At 39.2% G+C, this 22,636-nt stretch overlaps 1 protein-coding gene across 2 annotated transcripts in view; it reads right to left on the bottom strand.

The window, feature by feature from the left end:
• DENND1B (DENN domain containing 1B) overlaps nucleotides 1-22,636 on the bottom strand; it is a 153,702-nt gene that overhangs the window by 87,255 nt on the left and 43,811 nt on the right. For both annotated transcript variants that reach the window (XM_039555816.1, XM_039555817.1), the window contains exons 4-5: nucleotides 9,953-10,002; nucleotides 1,802-1,921 (exon numbers count right to left, since the gene is read on the bottom strand). In XM_039555816.1, the coding sequence (XP_039411750.1) occupies nucleotides 1,802-1,921; nucleotides 9,953-10,002 (170 nt within the window). The remainder of the gene's footprint in view (nucleotides 1-1,801; nucleotides 1,922-9,952; nucleotides 10,003-22,636) is intronic.

The raw sequence follows: 22,636 nt of genomic DNA, 5'->3' as shown, positions 1-22,636 counted from the left end.
CTCTGGAGATAAGCAGACTACCCAGCTACAAGTACAATGCTGTGAAGCTAGTGCTGTTATGCATTCAGCTATGCACTGTAAATTTGAAATTGTCACAATAAAAGCAATAAAGGCAATGCTTTGGATACGGTTCAGTGAAAAATTATAGCTTGCTACTTTTCATTTTCCTACTTATTTCTACGAAGTAACAGACCATTGACTAATCTTTAGCTGGTGCACGTCCATGGGGAAATGTTAAAAGAAATATCCAGTTTACACCAGCTGAGAATTTACGTCCTTTGTTTTGCAGCACTCCATACAGTATTTAAATGTACTTGAGTGTGCGTAACTGATTAAATGTTGTTACAGCCACACAAGCAATGCAAAAAAAAGTGTTTCTAGCCTGATGAGGGAAGAAAAGATCAACTCAGAGAAAAGAGCTAATCCTCATTCTGGGCTTTAACAAGTTATATAAAAAAAAGGTATCAGAGAGAAAAGGGGTTAAGTATTATACATTCCAAAAGCCTAAGACTTACATCCTTCTGAAGTATTACTAAAGACATATTTCCAAGATCACAGAAAGCAAATTAATTTCCAGAATAAAATATTTCCCTTTTGCTACTTTCATTCTATAGTGGCATTTTTTTTCTTTTCTTTGCCATATTTATAGCAAACACTTCTTTTTAAATTACTTGCCAAAAAACATCCAGTGTAGTGACTTAACATTAGTTTGGCATCTGTTTAAATGTTCATTACAACCTTGACATGCTCCTTCCAATAATTTTAAGAACTACTCTACAAGTCTCTATATTGGCTGGTCCTTTTTTTCCCCTCAGTGTTCATTTACTGATAATTCTTTTATAAGCTGATGTTAGGTTTTTCTCCCTAACTCACATGGTCTATCCTAATGACACCCTCCATTACTACCTGATAACTACTACATGTTATCCAAATACCTGAACACCTGCTTTTCTCCATAAACTTCCTACTCTACTCTCCAAAATTCTCTGTTTCCCCTTTGATGCCAATGCATTTGGCTTCTCCTCTTTTGTGTTTGGAGATTCTCACTTTAAAAGCAATTTTACTTCAATTTTGATCCTCCTATGTGCTGCTGAACTGGATATTCCCATTTCCTCTATGGAGCTTGCAGGCTGCTAGGCTCTTAATTAAAGTTGCAAATTTGTCTTTTCATGAGATCACTCTGACTTTAATTTAATTAAAATGGTTTTAGGACAGCTAAACAATTGGGGGTTTTTGTTACCAAAACAATTGTCTTAAGAGAGAAGAACGAAAAAGGAGAGGGAGAAACAAAGTATTTCATTGGGGTCACTCTCCCCAGCATCAGTATCTCTTCTGCAACACAACAGCATGCTATTACCTTGTCAATTCTCTGGATCTGGTGTTTCTTATACTAGATATAGTCTGGGCAAACAACTTGGAAGAGACACCCAAAAATCTCCTTTCCAAGGACAGGAATACAGAATAATGCACTTTATTTTCGAATTGACAGAATGCTTGTCAAAGATCTGATTAGAAAGTAAAAATATCCACATAACTGTCCAAGCCTCTAAGGCTGCAATGTATTGTTCTCTGCTTTTAAGCAGAGATTTCACATTATTTAAATAAAATGTTTAGCTTCACACATGAATACCATCTTACGGGGCTTGGGGGCACTTTTTATGTGAAAGCAATGGTAACATGGCTGTAGCAAAGCAATACCCTGATAGCAAAGTTAAACACATTGGCAGAGAATTTCTAAAAGATCATTTTATTCTATTTTTTATATTCACTCATTGACTCAATTTTTCTTGTACCAACTTACCTTAGAATACAGAGGCAGACCTTGCCTCCCGACGTCAAACGGCAGAATCCAAACCTTTGCTTACTTTCAATGTCGGTGAGCACAAAGGTGAAATGCTGTCCTACTTGGTTTTGGGACACCCTGAAAAACCAGATGCAGAGAATAAAACCACTATATCACATAAAACATGAGCATTTAAGTCATTGGTCTCAAGTGTTTTCATGCTCAATCCTCACTATAATCCCCAATACAATTCTGTTGTCTGCTGTTCTTTTCCTACTCTTACACGACCTTCTACAGCAGAATACCTAAGAACCTGCTAGTAGTGATTAACATGTGTCATTTGTGGCTCAATCTTAGATGACCAAACTGAAAATTAGTTCCCAGAGAAGCTGAAAATCATCACAGACCTCAATCTACAAATCAGAGCACAAATTTTTTTTTTCACTTTATCCCTTGGAATACGGGGCAGAGGGGGTTGCTGTGGTTTTTGTTGGTTTTTGTTGGTTTGTTTGGGTTTTTCTAAATCTCCAGCAAAAATAACGTATAGAAAATTTCCCCCCTAGGTAAAAAGAAAGTAGCAGTTGATCAAAGGGCAGGAGAAGCCACATAGGACACAGGGGTTTTATACAGTTTAACACATGCATGACAAAGGTTTAGAGATTAGCTAAGTAGTACCACTACCGAGCCTGTAGAGCCTCTGACTCCTTTCAGTTTGGTTCAGTTCCTCATGAACATAAGTGACTAGGCTGAAACAAAAGACTGTGCTGAGCATACAGCATAGAAGATGCACTTAGTCCAATATAACCACCCATGATAATTAATGGACTTTTTTTTGTTAGGTGATTAAACTCAAATCATTAAAACAAGCACTTTCCTCGGTTGCCTTTAAGAGCCTGGAACAATCAAATGCTCTCTTTAAACACTGCAAACACCCAGTGGCTTCTGCTCAGTCCCTCCTTGCTCGGGTTCTGCGTAGCTGGGATGGTGCACAGTGCGCCTGGCACCACAGAGCCATCAATAACCAGGCCTTACTGCTCCCCTGCCAACCGTGCAATTTGCTCTTTCACATCCCTGCACTTTGCTCTTTACTACAGGGAGCAGATTGCCATGAAATGTGTGCTGTGGCTTCATCACCCCTGCGCACCCTGGGGCCGGGGGCTCACACACAAACTCAGCAGCAGCTGCTCGGTCGGGAGCACTGGAAATGCTCCGTGTAGTGACCTCAGCTGCCTCCTGCTCCCACCCGCTCTCTGCTCAGCCACGTCCCACTCTGAGGCTTGGAGCTTCCAGCAGCCATGCCTGGCTTCTCCTTACACCACAAAACACCTGGCAGGGTTAGGCTGGAGTCTCTGTGCGCCACCATTTTAACACAAATTATTTTTAATGTACTGTGTACATGTATGTCAGGCAAAATGTCTGTACACAGGGTCACTTTAAAAATGAAATTTAAATTATGGTATTTTCTATTAAAAATAGCCCAGCTGAGTTATGAGTTCAGTGGGAAGCATTTCCAGTGCCATCTCACCACCTCCAAATCGCTATCTTCCCTTTGCTTCTTTAAGAGAGGCAACTCCATGTTTTGACAGTCAGTGTAAAAGTAGTCCGGCTTGAATACTGCTTCCCACACAGTTTGGAAAGAGATGTGAGCAGCAAGTCCCAGATTTTTAATATGAGAACTACTCCAAGGCTACAACTGAATTTCCACAAGAACCCAAAAGTTTGCATTTGGTCCCGTTTGCTTCAAAAGAACAGCTAACAGAAGCCAGTGACCAACCATCTGGACTATGTATTCTGTTCAGTTCAAAACACTGAATAAATTCTGGATTTCTAATTTGAGAGCTCCATTTAAGATGTGCGGGCAGCAAGGATGCCTGTTCTTCTATTCCTCTTCAGCAGAATTAAAACTGACTGTGTGTAAGCCTTACAGAGAAAAACAAATGATAACTGGGGATTTCTACTGATAGATGACCACAATGTATAAATCAGACACATAAAACATCCCAGAAGTGCTAGCACTAGAGTTTTAACACATATATAGCATGTTCCATCATGCAGACAAACACTGGCCACCTGGGGTTTGTGCCTCTCTGTTTCACTGCAGCACATTCAGGTTGTTCCGAAATCAAGTCTCCCCTCCAGAAACAGGCAGCAGCTCCTGGCCCTGCTACTGGACCACAGCATTGATGCCTCTCAGGTTTTTCTGAGCATGAAAATCACCACAGATATAATGAAATTATTACATACCAGAATTCCCCCAACAAAATGTTATCTGGACTTTTTGCTGGAGCACAAGATAAAGTAGCCCAGCTGCAAAACCTTTCTGCAGAATGCTGGTCTAGTCAGCTGTTTGAAGAGAGCATGATCTGCTCACTTCAGGTGAGAACAGGCACAAATCGTTCCCAACCAGTGCTGACATTGCCTCGCTCATTCCTCTGCCTTGCTTCTGACTTACTTTCAACTCTTGCCCTGCATGCTTACTTTTAATGTTAGTTCAACAATAATAAATCACTAATAATGAAGAATGTGTGTAAATACTTATTAACCCCGCAGACTACAATGGGCTCTTTCAAGGTTATTACAGTTCACTATAGAAATAAAAATAGGTTTTAAAATTTTCTATGTACCTACACAATGCAGAAAAGGCTCTTTAGTACCCATGGAGCAGGTAAAGAATCATTTTAAAGATTTTTGTTAACACTACAGCCATTGCTCAGGCCTCATTTTAAGAGAGACTTAAGAGAGCTGATTAAGGCAGGAACTGAATCTCTCCTTCAAACAAAAAACAGTATAGCTAATCATTAAATTTATCCCTTGCTCTCCTTAAAAATTTCTCTTCTTCCAAATTATTTTGTTTAGGATAGAGCAGATGTTTGAAATTATTTTCTCTTCAAATTTTAGAAATTTTTGAAGAGGTTCAAAAAGCTTAAGACCTTATACATGGGAATAGATATTTCTGTTTTCTTTTAAAAATAAGTCATAAAGTTACTGGTATTGTTACTTAAAAATGTCATGTACACCATAACTAATATACACAGTTCTGACTGAAGCTTTGGTGGCTGCTACCTAAACCTGAAAATTTCACATGTATTACAACTCCCAAACTGTTGAAAAAGCAAACCCCATCAGCCAGTCACCCTAATTTCTCAGTAGAATAGAATAGAAAGTGTTTCAAGCAGGAATTTGAAAACCAGATGTTAAGATAGTAGTACAAGCTGATGGAGAGACTGAGGAGACAGTAGCACTAGGTTGGGCAGTGTCCTGCAGCTAATTGCCATCCCCAAATCTAAGCTTCAGGAACGATTTTCTTCACTTCCAGGCCCACTCCAGCACCCACAAGTCCACAGCTTAGGCTCCCTGTGTGGAGAGCTCCTCTGTTCCAACCAAACTATCTGATACAAGCTCTACCTCCCAAAAAACCCAACCCTTTACAATTCAGTAAAAAAAAAAGGAACATGAGAAAAACTGCAGAAGATATGAAAATGGAGAATGCCACCACCAAGAAAATTCCCACAAATAAAAAGCACAGTTAGCTTATTAATGGGGTTATGTTTTCAAAACAACAGAAGCATTAAAAGAAACCACAACTACTTAGTAAAGAGTCTCACTGGGAGTATTTAAGTTGCAACAGAAGCCTGTCTAGAAGCTCTGTCTCAGGGCCCTGACCATCACACCTGGCCAGAGGTCTATGGGAGCACACAGCGGCTCCCGTGGCGTTCCCAGGTTTCCTCCGAGACGGGTCCACTTCTGCACACACACAGAAACCAAACAACCCCTGTCTGTTTGAAATCAATAGTTACACTCTTCACAGTGCACACTGCAGCCTGTCCTTACACTCGTCTCTCACACATACACTCACTATTACACAAACATGTGCCATAATGCAGTGAGACACAAGATGCAAAGAACTCAATTGTGTGTAACTGCTGCTACATTTCTGAGTTCACAACTCACCTCAAAAACTGCCTACGGTGCCTGAAGGGTACAGGAAAGGGTACAGGTTTATTTATCTTCACCCATACAGCTTGAAAGACTTTCTTGATTATTCACTTTTCATTCTCAACTATTTCCTCTGAAGGCAAAATTTTTGTGTAAGGTATCTTATAAGTGCCTTTCACAAGATCAGCAAAGCCACTGTTTTGCACTTGTCTTGATCATAATTGTGTTTCTGCACAGACTTTTACCACAAATATCAACAAAAAGAGCATTAGCCAGGAACGGGAGAGCGACAGTGATGTCAATCCTGCTATCATTACTCAGTGACCCTAATATGAGTTAAATAACCTGCACATTTATTCCCATACTCAAGTGACATTCTGCTGCTAAAGAGAAATCCTCTACTGTAGAAGCACCACTGATTATTTTCCAAAATCTAACACTTGCTGCGACTGGGTGAGCACCATGGGGGAATTAATGAGGTACCCATCACTCTCTCCATGCTGATCCTACAGGCAGTTCCCAAAATGCCTTATCTAAAAGAGGCTTGCATGCTTCACATTCAGCAGGAGAAATGCATCCTGAAAGGGAAAAGACTGAGGAATGAGAGGAAGTACTTATGGTGGAGAGAAATGGCAGAGACCCAAAGCACAGATAAAAATGAGGGGTCAAGCAGTGACGTAGCACAACTTCAGACTGAACCTGAAATGGCTCTAAAAGGAACAAGAGAAGTCCTACCCTCACTAGTCATCACCCAACTACATAACTGATGGATGTGGAGATCGAGGTATGGACTCTGCAAAGTTACACCTGATTGAGAGGGAAAGTACAAAATACTGCTTGAGAAAGAAAAGTGAAGCAAACCATGCAGAATTTGCACAGAGAATTTAAGGAACAAGAGAGGACAAGTGGTTTTGTCCGAAGCATTATCACGACTTTAGCAAACATTAAAAGGAAATTAAAATCTCTGTCCTCAAATGTTAAATCCTCCTAGACCATGTGAAAAGAAACAAACTGAGTACCAGAGAAAAAGTTCCTTATTCGTAAATACACACATACAAACTGTTAGAATGTTATACAATTGCATCATTTATTAAACATAAAATAATTTATTCACAAAAAGAGACATAGGTACTCGGAGGAAATGCTCAAGAACTTCTATGACGTAATTCATTTCTTAATCCCTTCAAAATAAAACGTAAGCCTTAACTAGAAGTAATGAAATTATGCATTTGTTTTCAATAAAAAATTTTATATAAAACTCAAAGTTTAAGTCATGGTGAAAGAATTTTTTTTTTACACCATTGTGCCTCTTTTGGCTTGACTTTCAGTTTTAATTTAATGGGAGTTAATTCTAGATTTTTAATTACCATTCCCACTATGTACTTTTGATAATTAGAGTGAGTAGTGTACAGTTACTTATAACATCTGCAGAAAGTATGCCTGGTGAGATGATGCAAGCAGCATCCGACAGTGAGAACTAAATCTGGATCTATGATCATTGCAGTACAGTGAATAAAAGAAAATCAAATACATATTCTCATTTATTTCCTTTTTCAATTCCTTAAGTAATTAATATAGGTGAGTTGAAAGAAAATGGATGATGATGATCTTACTACTATGCTTCAGCTTTCCCCTCTCCATAATTTGAAGAACATAGATTTCCTATTTAAGTTTTACTTAGCTAGATAACAGAATTAACACTCCATTCCCTATAACTCTGCTGTGTAGTAGAAATCCAGAAGCAATCTATGGAACAGAGTCAGATTTTTTAAATATCTTGATCAGCAGAATCAGTGGCAGTTATCACTTCTGCACTAGTAATTTCTAGCTCTTAATAGGCTCAGATAATGCTTGAAGTAGCTTATATACATACATAAATATACATATATTACACATATGCATATAAATATACATATATTACAGGTTGAGAAGCTATGCTCTCTGCAGTACAATATGCTCAATAAATGAAATATATATTTTCTATTTCAGTTCAAATGTTTCTGTACAGAAATAGCCATTGAAATTACCTGTAAAATACTTGGTGTGCCCTCTATCATGATCCTATATACAAGAGGAAAACTATATATACATACATACATATATTCATCAGAGAAGTGAAAATCACATATATGGCCAGACAAATACTAAAATGATTGTCACATCTTTAATGTCCAATGGAAAAAAGCCCTGTAAAAGAATTTCCACAATGTTTTTCTCAATCCTTTTCTTTATCACTTCAAATTTCAAAACAAAAATAATTAAACTGGGAAAGCAGAAGACAGCTGGTTTTGTTTAAAAAAATTGGTGCGCCCACGTTAAAGAAAACACTTGAGCTGAGTAGTAAATGGCAAATGCATCATGCAGCCAGTAAGTCGTTCACACAAATAACTTGCCTGTAACAGTCCCCACTCTCCTGAAAGAGCTTCCAGCATTTCTGTCCTTTCCTCCACAATAGCTCTGCCCCTCCTTGTCTGTGCTCTGTTACACTCCCATGATCCCGTGTTGCCTTTGGTTCTTCCTCAAATGCCCCAGAACTCGGCTCCCAGGAATTCGGCTAGGCAGGAAGCTGCGAGTGCAGCACCCGTTCTAAAGACACCACAGCAGTGCCTGAGCAGTCTGCAGGCCACACTGATCGGCCTTATTCCCCTCAGCAGCATCCCAGCTTCCAGGAACCTCCACTCCTTCTGTCCAGCTCACAAGTCTGATGAAATTTGTAGAAATTTTGCACCTTTGAGAACACTGCTTTATAGTCAAGCATGAGGCCAGCAGTCAAAAACCATATCTGGTGAGGGGGCACAGAAGGTATTAACAAACAAACAACAAACATCCCTTAACTTTTTCCTTTTCGTCCCTTTTTTCTTTGTTTTTTATCCCTTCAAATAATCAGCTAAAATACATACTTAGCTATGCTAAAAATTCATGTATTCCCACATTTTACTAAGTTCATCCTCCTCATACAGGCAGCTAAGTGCCTTCTGAATGGTTCAAGAGAAATAGTTAAGGTAAGACATGTTATTTAAAAATACTTATTTGCTGCCACTGATTATCTTCTTGCCACTGGATGGCAGCAACAGAACCTCACCTTTTTCTGTTATCCTCAAATTTTATTTCCATTATTCATCTTCATTACCAATTTTAAACAGAATTCTGTACATATCTTAAGCACATTAAAGACTTCAATGCTTTAAAGCCAACACTGACAACCGTATTAGTTAAGTCATTAGAACAGCTTAAAGGACAGTGAGCTTAACCAGCTCAAAACCCAAACAACTTAATTAAATTTATCTATAAAAGACTAAACAAGCCTAGCTGACTTCAGGGAAGTTGTGTTTATAAAGATCTTTATTTTGCCAATGTGTTTTGCTGCAGAGACTCTTCTTTCCTCTCTACACACACCAGCTTTTCCTCCACTGGGAGCAGCTTCTTGCATCTGATGGATGCTTCTCATCTCCAAGTCTCCATCTACAACCGAGGGCCATGTTGTTCTGAAATTGGCTCAGCTTGCACACTACCTGGGTGTATCTTTCATTAATTATGCAAATCGAGCTTCTAATTCAATCTTTGCCAATTCGGACAGTACGGGTTTTCCAAACCGAGTGAGTTCAATCTATTAAATTAATTACCATTAATCATTTTGACAAGCCCAAATAAATATTTTCATTAATAAAAAAAATTTTATATGAACAATTTAAATGACTGGCAGCATTACATGGAAGCCAGACTATAACTGATACCAGAAAGGTAAGGACTAATTAATTATAAATAATGGTCTTGATTCTTCTCTGAGAAAAATCAATTGCATATTCAGCTACTTCCATGTAATTAAAGTCTTAATTTCTTTGAACTCAACACATTTTCTGTACTGCTCGGTGAGTTTTTATATCCTGGTGCACCGTAACATTTTTTATGAAGCTTGCTGCTTGAAGGAAACTGTGTTATATCCTTATACTTACACAGATGGTGTTCACAATTACAATGGACAAAACTGGGACCTGCAATGTAGCTCTACCTTGACAGAGATATTCCTAAAATTCTGTAAGGACTGCATTTTGCTGGGGTAGTTTCCTATTAGTGACTTCACACTTACTTGAACAAAGGGCATGTTTTCTCATCTGCAGGTGCAATTTTAGGGAGTACGTTACATTTGCTTTTTCTTTGAATCCTTGCTTGTAATTATGCTAAAAATAATTTTCTATGAAATATTTTTAAATAAATGATAACTGTAGCACATACCTTTCAACGTCAAAAGGAAAGCAGAACTTTGGGACGCTGTTCAGCACTTCCTGAAAATACAAGCAAAAGAAATGAAGTTAGAGTTTTTTGAAAAGGCTTTTGAAAGGCTTGCTTTTTAAAAAAATGGCCAAAAATACTCGTAACAAATAATAAGTTCAAGGAATATATGATTACAAAAAAATACAGCACACGTTCCTGGACTGAAATAATTGATTATTAAAAAAGAATTAAGTTTGTGCTTCGGCAGATTGCAAAGACAATGCCATAGAAACCCCAGGAGGGAAAGGCCTGGCCTGAAGGGTATTAACACCCTTCACATCCCCGCTGGGATTCCCTTCAACAAGGCCATATGGATTTTACAAGAAGCACCACACCATATGGGTAAGCCACGTCTGCTGCTACTTGTACCACAGACTAGCCACAGGGACTTCTGACAGATCCTGGCTCAAAAATACAAATGTTGTTTCAATTAAAATGCAGGCAGAGAAAAGGGAATGAAGTTGGCAACAGAATGAATTACAGAGAGGTATAACAACTCTATACATGTTCCATAGTCAAATGCTGAAAATGATGGAAATCATCTACTGGTCCAAAGCAGAAATTTATATCATTAACCCTTTGGGTTTCACAAGCAAGCCTTGCTATTAATAAAGAAAAGTTGGGGGGGGGGGGGGCGCGGTGTGCAAAATCCACCAGATCTACATTCATACCAAAGTATGAAAGGATAATGTGACTCTTCCGTGCAGAATTTTATTTAAGAAGCTGTTTAGTGGCAAATAAAATGTGTTAATTAAAATATAAAAATGCTCTCAAACTAGTCAACGTTTTTCTTTAAAAAAAATTAAGAAGTGAATTACCAGATCATTTAGCAGCAAATATTAAACAATGACTTTACAAGATCCTAGAAAATAGATTTTATTTCCTTGCTCCCAACTGGAAAAACAAACCCCCTGTGAAATGCTTCAGCAAGAAGAGACAGTTGACATCAGTGCAGTTGGTCAAAGCTGCAGAATTCCCTTTTTGTAGCAGCCTAACAGACCTGTACTTCTGTATACACAAGCTGGGTCACAAGGTTTGTTTTCAGAAAAGAGCACGTTGATTACAAATTTCCAGGGCTGCACATGAGGGTTTAAGAAGTTGATCTAAGATGTTGGCACTCTCCAACCTGAACACCCTGTTTGCTGCATGTCAGACACTCAACTCCCATTAAGGGAAATTACGTATTTAAATTCCTACACACTACAATGACTATTTCCTTCTAACATTTGCCAGGCTCAGTGGATAGTGTAAAATATAAAGAACCCATACAAGTTAATCAGCAAGAGAGGAACAGTTTAGGAAAAAGACACTGGTGACTACAACACGCGTATGTTAGCTGCAACATTTTAAGGGTATGTGATGTGCATCAGTAAATCTTCATGCGATACAAAATCAGGAAGTCAATGTTTTTAGAATTTCTAAGTCATACAAGCGAGTTCAAGAAATCTTTAGAACTTTTACTTTGTTAGCACAGTGTATGAAAGCCACACATGTGTTTTGGGAAAGGTTATTAACTCCATCATGAACAACAGCAGTACATATAATACTCTTCAAAAGGAACTGCTCAAGCAGCATCCTGCCTGCTCTGAGTACCCACTGCAGAAAGGTGAGAAGAGAAATATAAACAGGGCAGGTAAGTATTTGATTTTCTGCAGTCAGGAACAAGCACACACAATGATAGTAGTAACAATAATAAACTCTTACAAAAGAGAGCAAACAGAACAGGCTAATCAAAACTTCTAACTCAGAAATTTCCTAAACATTTCCAAATAGTCTCTCCCTTCAGGCTCATAAAGCTTTTTTTTCCTGTTCCAAAGAAATAGCATTTTATTCTTTTTCTAAATCTGCACCTATTCTCACACTATAGGAAGTGATTTTTCTCCTCACTACCAAGGATTTTAATTGCTGCCTGGTGAGCTTAGCACTGACTCAGAATTGGGTATGGAAATGTATTCATTTATGTTCCCCATTGTATTCTCTCAGAATAAATTATCACGTGAGGAAAAGAAAACAAAAACAAAAAAACCAAAGGTATTAGCTCAATATTTTGACTAAACAACCTGAAAATTACGGGTGTGTTTCGCAGCGTTGCCCGGCCGAGTGACAGGCCAGGGCTCCCCCAGGGCCGCCCGGCCCTCCCCGGGCAGACACGTGCGCACAACTTCTGCGGAGCAGCCCCGCTCGCTTCCCAACTGGCAGGAGCATCCCTCGGGGGACAAGTCTTTAAACCTCCGCACTCTTTAAAATTCAGCCAGCCAGCAGGTCTATAGACTGGTGTATAAACAGTATAGACACACACACACACACAAAAAAATCCTCTCTCAGCTTATGTCAGTGACAAAGCAGCTCAGCAGTTGACTGCTTCTCCCCTGACAGCATAAGCTGGGTTTACACAGATCAATAGATGGAAGTCCTACCTAGCTTCCAGGGCTCAGTTTTCTCCCTTAATTACAGGTGCTATTCAGATTTTTAAAATGGAAGAAAACAAGATGCCCCCAAAATGCTCCTAGACGAATTTAAAATGCAAATGATATTACATAGACATTCACATACACAGTTACTATTCGTGTACAATTACAGTTGTTACTTGCAGCAACCTCTCTATTGGATAAAATTTGAACATTGTCTCCTAATGGGTCATCAATTTTCAAGGCTCCCTAACCAGCCAGGACTTCCTCCTGAGTCAACACAAACACTCTCAGAAAGAGAATAACATATTTGTTGGTTTTTACACTCACAACTTTATAAAATTATCTATTTATTTCTGAAGGCAAAAGGTTGTACAAGTCTTCAGAAAGCAAAATATCTTGATTCACACATCCCATGCTTATTTCCTCCTCTGGTTCTCACAGTCTTAGTGCTTTCAGAAATGGTCCTTGTGTCATAAACAAGGTTTATACAGAGGGAAGATGATAATGAGGTAAAAGAAAAAAAAATTAAGACCCCCACAAATAAAGGGTTCTCTACTTGCTTTCAAACATTGACTAAACATCTACAGGTGCATACACAATTGTGTTTAATTGCTAAGTTAAAGGATAATTATCTCATTCCTTATGCAAACTCAAAGAGAAAGAAGAAAATCATGAAATCAGTATCATGTGAACTATGGCATGTTGCTTCCCTTGAAAAAAGCTTAAACAAAGACAGAAATGGTATTTACAAAAATATTTCCCTTATGCCTATAGCACAGCAGCAGAACCCTGGACTCTCACAGGCTCATGGTGCAATGGTTTTATTAATTCACTCTCACTCGTTGCACTGTGCAACTCCAGCCTGGCCTGGTCATGCTCACTGGCTCTACAATGAGAGGATATTACAGAAGCCTTAAAGTTAAGAATTATTTAGCATTCCTTGCTTGTTTTGATACCCACTCAGCTAATTCTGTGTATCAGCATTTTATAAAGCAATGTAATCAGTGGCAGAAATGCTTCTGAATTCATACACGCCAGCTTTCTGGGAAAAAAGGTCCTGATAACTTTGTACTCTGGAAAGAAACACGGTCAGTAGTTAACTTCCGGCACTTTCGCCTTCGGATATTCCAGATTTTCCTCTAGGTTTAAAGACGAATTATGAAGAATTCCCTGAAACTATTTAACAGAAAAATTAATACTTCATAGCAATTACTAATTGGCTTGCTAGTCATATTCACAGGGCAGTCCCACAAAAGTCCTGTGCACATCGCACCATTTCATTTGCGGTGTGACACCACAGGATGGGTATAACACAACTGGGTGACATGGGAGTCTCAGTGCCGTGTGGGTGGCAAAACAGAGCTGTAGATGTGTCCTCTAAGCTCCACCTGCTGCAACACTTCAATTCACAGAAGATAGAAAAGAAAATTTGTGCAATCGCAGCTCCCTAAAAATAGACCTGCTCTTTTCAGCTAACAATTTTCAGACTAAGTTGTGGATGGTGCTGCATTTTTTGACAGCTATTTCTATCCCAATACAGCTGCCACATAACACTTCGTATATCCCTGACAAACATGCAAAGAGGAAGGAGATTCTGGACCATGTCGCAGAAGTTGTCACTAATGGATTCAAGCAAGATTAAAATTCCACTAAACTTGAGCCACGTGTACATTTCTACAACCGTAGATTGTTTTGACCCACAAAACAAATTCCACTCCACTGCTGAGAACAAGTTTTGATCCTCATTTGGTTGGCTAACATGTAAACCACAACTGGCAAGGCCCTACAGCCTAATGACATTGAGAAGAATCGGGTTGCTCATAATGCTTAAGCACTGAGCCTTTTAGAATACTTGCTCTCCAAAAGGTGTTAGCATCTTTCAAAAGCTTATTCAGAGAAATATTTGTTGTCTAAAATGAATTTGGAGCTGAATACCTGCAAAGGAGGATGAGATCACTTACAGAATTTCAGTTAATTTCTCTTGTTCCTGCTTCCTGTCTCTTCTACCTGGCCACCTTTCAGTCATGTGCCTCAGGAAAGGATGCCAGACAGGCAGCTGAAGGTTTTTGGTAGCTTAGTCTGGTGGTTTAGTGTTCTACACAGCAACAAGGGCACAGGTAAGGGCACAGACAGATGAGGCAGCAGTGATGCCTTTTCCTGGTCTTAAAATCAAGAGTCAAACACAGTTAGAAGGGGAAAAGGGATTTTACCTTGGTATTTATTTTAAGGATCTTTAGGTGCACACATCCAGGTCAAATGCGCCAAAATGCACACTGCAATGCACACCCCCAAAAGATCTGGTATAACATTATAGGTCTTACTAATTAGCATATCTATCAAAGATCCCCCAATGAGAGGCTCAAGTGAGCCCCCCTCCCCAAGGAACCTTCCCCTGGATAGTTCTATCTTAGTTTACAGAATGTGTTCTGGAGAGGACCTTGGGGTCTGGGACACGCTATCTTCTACTTACGAAGCTTCTAAAATGTTTAGTCTCTTAGCTGAACAAACAAGTCCAAGAATGTAGGCAAAAGCACTAAGAATACAGAAGTTGTAAAAAAGATATAATAGGGGTATAAAAGAAAAGGCAAAAACTCTTCATGGCATCAGCAGGACAGGAAGACTTTAGACAACAAGGTAATGGGATGAGCTTGAGATCTTAGAGAAGCAAAATCGCATCAACAAGTAACTATTGTAGTGGTGTCAGTGGAGGCCTGAAGATCAGCTGTACCTGTGACTGAACTTGCAGATGATTGCTGCAATATCACTTAGAACCAACAGGACGTTAAATACACACAAAAAGAAATGAAAAAAGCCTTAAGGACTGGAACAGTGAAGGACCAGGGTGTGGTGCACTCCAACTGCAGATATGCTACAGGATGCTCTTGCCCTGTAGAACAGACTAAGACTGGTGTCCCAGGCAGCACACTTTTTACTGCTTTTACAGCAGCTTTCAAAGGCACTTCACAAGAAGGAAAGCTAATCCTGCATGATGAATCTCACTAGCCTGCAAGACTGAGGAATAAGACTTTCTAAACAACCACAGAGCAGTTTCAAAATTCAGAGATTTCACTAAATTATAAAATGTTGGTGTCTCTATTTGCCTAATTGCTCCTGAATCTCATCATATAACCAGATAAAAATAAAGCCTATTTCAGACAGTTGTGTCCAGCACAGCATACAGGGAATCAATTAAAATAACAAGCTCAGTTACAAATAGCAGAATAAAACCAACATGAAATTCAGCACAGGCTAATTTTCCTGCTTAAAGAAAAAACCCTTCAAATTTCCTGGAATTCATAATAAAAACATGAAAATTGACAACGCTCTTCTTCCCAAAGAAAGTTCCCATTAGAATAAGTTTAGATTCAAATGTTACCATCTACCTCTACCCCTGGCAAGGCAAACAAAAACAAGATAAATATTACTTCGCCACACATCTCTAGCCTGCATGTAATATTAGTATTCCATGCAACAAAAAATAGTTTTCCCTTAGTTCCCTGACTCATGTCAGGGAGACCATTATTCCCTAGGCAATATCAGAGAGCTGGGAAAAACAGGAAACATGATCTTCCATCTCCATTCTTCAGATTACTATGTGAGCAACATTTAACTCTTAAGGTGGTAGAGTATTTACTATATTTAAAAAAATTAATTACATTTTGTAGTTGAAAAAAAAAGGAAGAAAAAGGCACCAGTGTATGGCACACAACTTTCTATCACCATGCTGTAGGGAAAAAGTGGCTATTTATTAATCAATACTTTCCATGTCTCTAACACTATCTGGAAACTCAACAGAGAAGTTCTCTTAACTAAAATTACAGGAGACATCATTTCCTGAATTCAAATATGTAAGTCTCTGAAGGTCAGGTTAAAGTCCCCGAGTCATCCTACACAGATAAGGGGGCAGCAATATTTGTTTCACTCAAGACCTCTCCAGATCTGCCCCTGCTTACAACAGCAGTTGAGATGCATCTTTGGCAGCAGGGCTGAGAACCTCCTGCACATCCTGTTCAGATGCTGTTTCACCAGTGGTGACAAAATAACCACCATAAAATAAAACACAAATTAAAATTGGTTCTTATTTATTAACCTGTTAGTTCTTTTCATTCCACCTTGGAATATTCTGACAGCAAGGGACAGAACTAAGCCTATTTGAAATATATTCAACTCTACCTATTCAATCTATTGCTTTAAAGTGAAGTTTGCAGTCTCAGAAGTGCCTATGAAACAGTATCAAATATATCATATCTGGTCAAAAGGCCCCTATTTGCAAGATTTCCTTCTCAATCACCAAGAAAACCTATTTATAACAGGAAAACTAACTATAAAAGAACACTACAAATAATGAATATCTGCGTTTCCATGAAAAAGACATATACTGAAAAAATCATAACATTTCAAGCACAACAAACTCTACTCCCTACGCAACTAGATACGTTTCAAATTGATTTTAACTCCAAGCATATTTTGTTCCAAATATATTCCAAATATTTTTCCCCCCTCACTAAGTACTGCATTAGTTACCTAAAAGACAAGTCTTGAAACAGAGAGTGTCTGTAAATAGCAGGATGCCATTCCTTGTCTACAAAGCTTTTTGTGAACAACTGGCCTGCCCAGTAAATACCCAGTACTGGTGTACAGACAGAGGTCAGCACCAGCTCTGCAGACTGCTCCTGCTCAGGCTGGGCAGTGAAACTCTCTTGTAACACCAGGTGATGCTCTTCCAGAATCCCAGCTTCCCACTGGTTATTTCACAAAATGACTGCACAGCATATGCCAGGAAGAAATCCTGATTTCACTGGCAATTCAGAAAGTCAGAAGTAGTCAGAAAATGAAGCACCACGTGAGTTAAAGAACAATTGGGGTGCCACGCTGAGAGAAAGCATCTGTAGCAGAGCATGATTTATGCAGATAAACAAGGTGAGGCAGTCCAAAAGCCAAACCCTTGTCTGGGCTCATCCAGGCCTAAATGTGCAGCCCTGTGGGATGGTGCTGGCTCCCATGGCTGTCAGCAGCAGGGGAAGTCAGGGAGGGAACTGCACCACCTTGTACAGGGTACTGAAACCAATGACGTGTGCGGTCTGAGTTTCTTGGTTACAAGAATCCACAGCCAAAAGAAAAGGAACTGAGAAAGGAAATCAGCTTCTAAGGAACCTGCTGGGATTATAATTCCTTAAATAAAATTATTTGTGATATCTTTATAAAGGAAACACTCACTTCTTGTTTTACACTCAGCATAGGTTACATTCTAAGCTTCACCATAATGCAGCTCAGTAAGAATTGCCTGCAGTAATAGTTTTTCAGTACTAAATTGAGATATTATCAAGTGTGTTGAAAAACGGAAGGAAGATGAAACAACTCCAGATGAAAGACCAAAGAGGGAAAGGGAAGAAGCAAACAAGCATAAATTTAAAGTGCTAACGTGCCCCTAGTGTTACCCGATGCAGACAGATGATTGTCCCAAAAAATAAAATAGAGTGGCCATACAACTGGGTCTCTTTTTCCCAAGAAGATATGCAATGTACATTCACTTTGCCTATGGCTGAGCCTGTCCAGACCTTCTGGCTCCCTGCTCAAAGCCTCTGGCAGCTTTATAGCCAGCAATTACTCTGCAACAATTGGAGGCTGGTGTTGCTGCATGTGAGCATCAGTCAGCCACCTCAGCACTCAGTCAATCAGCTTAGCATTGACCTCTGATACAGCACAAGCCAGCTTTGAACAGTTAAGACAAGAGGGAGGCAGCTTTCATCAGCAAGCCAGGCAGCACAAGCAGCTACGGCCAAGATTTTCAGCTGCTTCACTTTGATCCAGAAGAATGAAACGGCCCATGTTCAGGGAAGGCAGTCATAAACCTAACCCAAGTATTCACAACACTTACTGAAAAATTAGTAGGAGCCCTGTTCCTACAGTAGGATGTCTCCATCAGTTGAAAGAGGTCTTCTCTCTTCCAAAACTCAGTTTAAAATTCAAGAAGGGGTGCCCTGAGCATTCAGTGGCCCAGTATGTTTTCTCTAATCATAGTCATTAGTGCCTCATGAAGGAAAAAGGGCAGAGAGAAGTGTGCACTGTACCCTCAGAGACAGGTGATTTCTCATATGTGGATCTTTCATTATCAAGTGTACATTTATTAATGACTGCAGATAGAAACACACAAAAGCCAGAAACTCAACACCTCTGCTTAAGGAAGAAGCAGAGAGAGTCTACCAGCCAGGTAGCTCACAATGCCTTGAAAACTCATACAGAAGTAACGAGCACCAGAAATAGTTATATTCTGATGGATTAATGCGTTTCTCTTCCTGATTACCTGCCTGGAACTGCTTCACCTTCCTTATTCCTGGTCCAAGATCCCAAACCAAGTCGCCTGGATCCCTCCAGCTGCAGCCCACTAATCACCCTTGCATTGTTCTTGCTGCTCCTGTTCCTGATCTCAATCCCACAAGAGAAAGTCAAAAGAAAGAACAAAGTCTTGTTCTTTGCCTGGTTCCTTGATTTCATCACATGTGGATTATGCACTTTGATCCCAGACCATTTCCTAACACAAGCAATATGTAAAAGAGTACTTTATTTAACAAAATATCAGCAAATCATTTGAAGAGACACTCCAAATACCTGTAGCAGTAACAGTGAACCAATGTACCTCAAATGCTCTCCCAGTTCTCCAGAAAACATCATCAAGAAAGGCAGAAGAGCCAAGAACCAAACACAGTGTTCAGGTTACGCTCAGTATTTAATAGAAAAAGAGGCTGCACTAATTAGGATATTCCTAAAAGTGCAGCAGTAAGCTTGAGACACAAAAGCAACGCTGAAAGTAAAACAGAGGCAACAAATTGAAGACTGAAATGGAAGGAGGGTATTAAGCAAGCAGATGAGAAAGTATAAGGTATCCCAGAATAAGGAATTAGGGGACATTCAACTGGAATATTCTGAGGGCAGCTGAGGTCAATCAACAATGACATCACACATGACAATTTGGCAGTCTTTCTGGAAGATGTTCCAAATGATTGTCATCACTATTTCAGCCATCAGTTAATTTTTTCTTCTTTGGTTTGGCACATCGCTGTAGGCTGGAATCTGATTTGGCTTTGAAATAAGCCAAATCAGCAACAGTTATTTTCGATAGCCTGATACAGAATATCTGAAGGACAGTCAAATATTAATTCTGTACTTATTTGAGCAAACAGAAAAAACTACTTCTACAAAACGTGGTCCCCCAATATCACAGCTGTATGATTTTTAAAAATGGCTAACATATGCATACAGTCTATTAAAATGCACATAATTTATTTGACTCAAAATGAAAACATATCTAACAAGTAATTCCATTCATCTGGCCCTTTTTCACCCAGCCTTAAGATATACAAATGTGTGCCTTTTCACCAGAACACAGCAGCTGGGAATGAAAAGAAAAGCATTCAAATGATCATTTTCACATCATATTCCATCGTCTTTTCACCAGCTTCTCCCCAGCCTTTCTTTGAGTCCCATTCTGTTACAAGAGAGCTGCTTTTTAGATCAATTCATATTTCCATAATCCACTCTGCTGTTTCTCTCTCTCCTCCCCAGGGTGGACTAACCCCTGCATCCAGAACTATGGCTTACAACTGTCATTAAGACCTGTAACAATAAGAAGATAACAAAAGAGCTGGTAGAGATGAGGTTAGCCAGTACCATATGCTGATCAAGTTCAACATTTTTAACTTAAAAGCTCTATAAAACAAAACTCCCACAATTCTGAGAACAAGCATACTTCAGGTTGCCACCTGTCCTCAAAATTTCAAGGAAATTCCAAGTTTTCAGTATTGGGCTTTTATAATTTTTAAAATTTTAAAAATAGATGTCTCAAAGATTTTTCTCTGTTGGGATGAATTAAAAGAAAAGGTTGAGAAAGCATCTTGGAATATTCACATCTTGAATGATGTAAGGGTCTCAGTGATTCTGGGTGTTCCCAGCACGTCTGCGTGGGCAGTTGTTTCACAGAATATTTATCAGGACTGAACAGATCTTTTCTGTTCACACAGTGCAGTTAGCAACTATAAATACACCTCTGAATCTTTTCCTGCTGATCATCTATCAGCTGGGATTTGCATAGACAAAAAGCATTGCTGCCTTACACATTCAGTATTTTTCAATAAAAACAGTATGTCTTCCAAACACAAAGTGTTAGAAAATCACTTTATCTTAACCAGATAAAGTCTCCTTGCAATGTACAAAATTGCCACGTTGCCATCATCTCAGCAGGGCTAATTGCTTTCCACAAAGATTCAAGTTTCTAAATATCCCTTAGCTAACTATAATACAATAACGTTTAGACAAAAACACTACTGAAAATTAGTAATCTCATTAGATTGATTCCTCCTTTCTCATACCAATGCACCCAAATATTAATCATACTTACTAATACACAAGCAACAAAATCCCCAAAATCTTTTTAAGATTTCCTGATAAAAACAATCCCACAAAGCAAGCACCTATCTAGTTAGCACAAACGTTTGAAACATGCATTTAATGCCTCATCAGAATACAAGAACAAAGCATCTCATGCAGAAAGCTGGTGAGATGCATCCCCTAACAGCACGCCTGCAGCCTTGAAGGCAGTGTAAACAGCCTCGTACCTCCCGGGTTCCTGCTGCTCTCTTAAGAGAGCAGAGAGGAACACAGAATCTCACTGCTGGCTTCCACACACTAGTTTGACCCAGAGAACAGATTTAAGCCTGCTCCTTGAGAATATTAAAACAAACAAACAAACAAACCCAAACGCCAACTCGTGCTATTATTTACATATTTTTAAAAAGAATGTAGTATCTTTCATGGTGACCTCATTTATGTAAGTGCTGCCACGAACCATGCAATTAAATATTCCATCCTGAAAGAAACTGAGCCTTTGTCTCCAATCAGATGCTCATTTAAGCCAGGCTTAACTTTCACTAGTTAAAACATACATTGAAAGTCAAGTGTGTGACTGGTGCTTTGTTGTGGGAAGACCAACACACTGGTACTTCAGAGGATTTACCCTTTAAACAGCTGTACATGTAACTATACATCTTTATATACACAAATATTTTCACACGAACCAGGTAGATTTACATGTATACTATCAGACTTCAGTAGCTGGGTCACTACAGGATATGGAATAAGGCTCATAGCTCACAATTCAGGGGTGACTTCTGCATAATGTGATACAGTAAAACTAAAACCCAGATGTTATCTAAAATATGAGATAATAGCATAAAGAGTCTTACTGTAACTTCAGAGAAAACAGCAGAGATTCCTTACACGGGATGCCATATCCCTTACTCATTACTCATCTGCAGGGTTTGGGAAAAGCCTGACATGGGAAAGCAGATTTACACTGCTTGTCTTAGAAAGTGAGAGAAGATAGGATGAAATCTGCAACACAACCAACAGTCTAATGCAGAGTCTCAATTCCTTCTTAACCCACATCTTCAGTTAACAACCCCGGTCATATTTATTACTGAAGTGGCTTCTGGTAAGACCATCTCCTGCCATATTAGCTGTTTGTGTCATCTTCCTGGTGAGATGTTTTTTTACCAGCAGAGAAGTTGAAGGCTGAAGATAGAAAATGTTATGTGATTAGAAGTGCGAAGAATGAGAACTATTCAATGGACACCACACACTACAGGACCTACTGCAGGTAGAAATCCCTCTGGGTCAATGAGCAGTTAGATTAAAAAGCTACTGAATTCTTACACAGCTAAAAATAACATCCAATATATCTGTAATTATTAAATTAATAAGAAATGTTAGACCTCACATGCCTCAAAGGTTAAGACAACACAGAAAGCAGCACCACCTCTTGCACAGGCACTAGCTGCTGCTGGTGCTATCAGCACCATGCTCTCCTCCTTCCTTGTGCCAACACCACTCTTCTCCCAGGAATGTTTCAACCCACTGAAGTTGGTGGGAGAGTCAGTGTTTTTATTTGCTGAACAGCCATGAACAGAGCCATAGTGGAGACATCTGGACACGTGTGACATCAACAGGGCTTTGCTACTGCCTGCACTGCCATGAGGAGACAAGCCAGTGTCAGCAGATCACAGCTCTGCAGGGCAACGAGTGACTTCTGCAGAAATGTGTATTTTCTTCTTCAAGTCATCAAGTACTTCAGTTTGGAAGCCAAGGTGTTGTTTTCATTTGGGTTACTTTTCTGAAGCCCTTAAAAAATACTTCTTTAAAACAACTGGATTTTTTTTCCCAGATATCATAGCATTAATAT

Source organism: Corvus cornix, chromosome 8, assembly GCF_000738735.6.
Source record: "Corvus cornix cornix isolate S_Up_H32 chromosome 8, ASM73873v5, whole genome shotgun sequence".
Classification (NCBI taxonomy): Eukaryota; Metazoa; Chordata; class Aves; order Passeriformes; family Corvidae; genus Corvus; species Corvus cornix.
The sequence above is the reverse complement of the archived record's forward strand: the minus strand, read 5'-3'. Positions and strand labels throughout refer to the sequence as shown.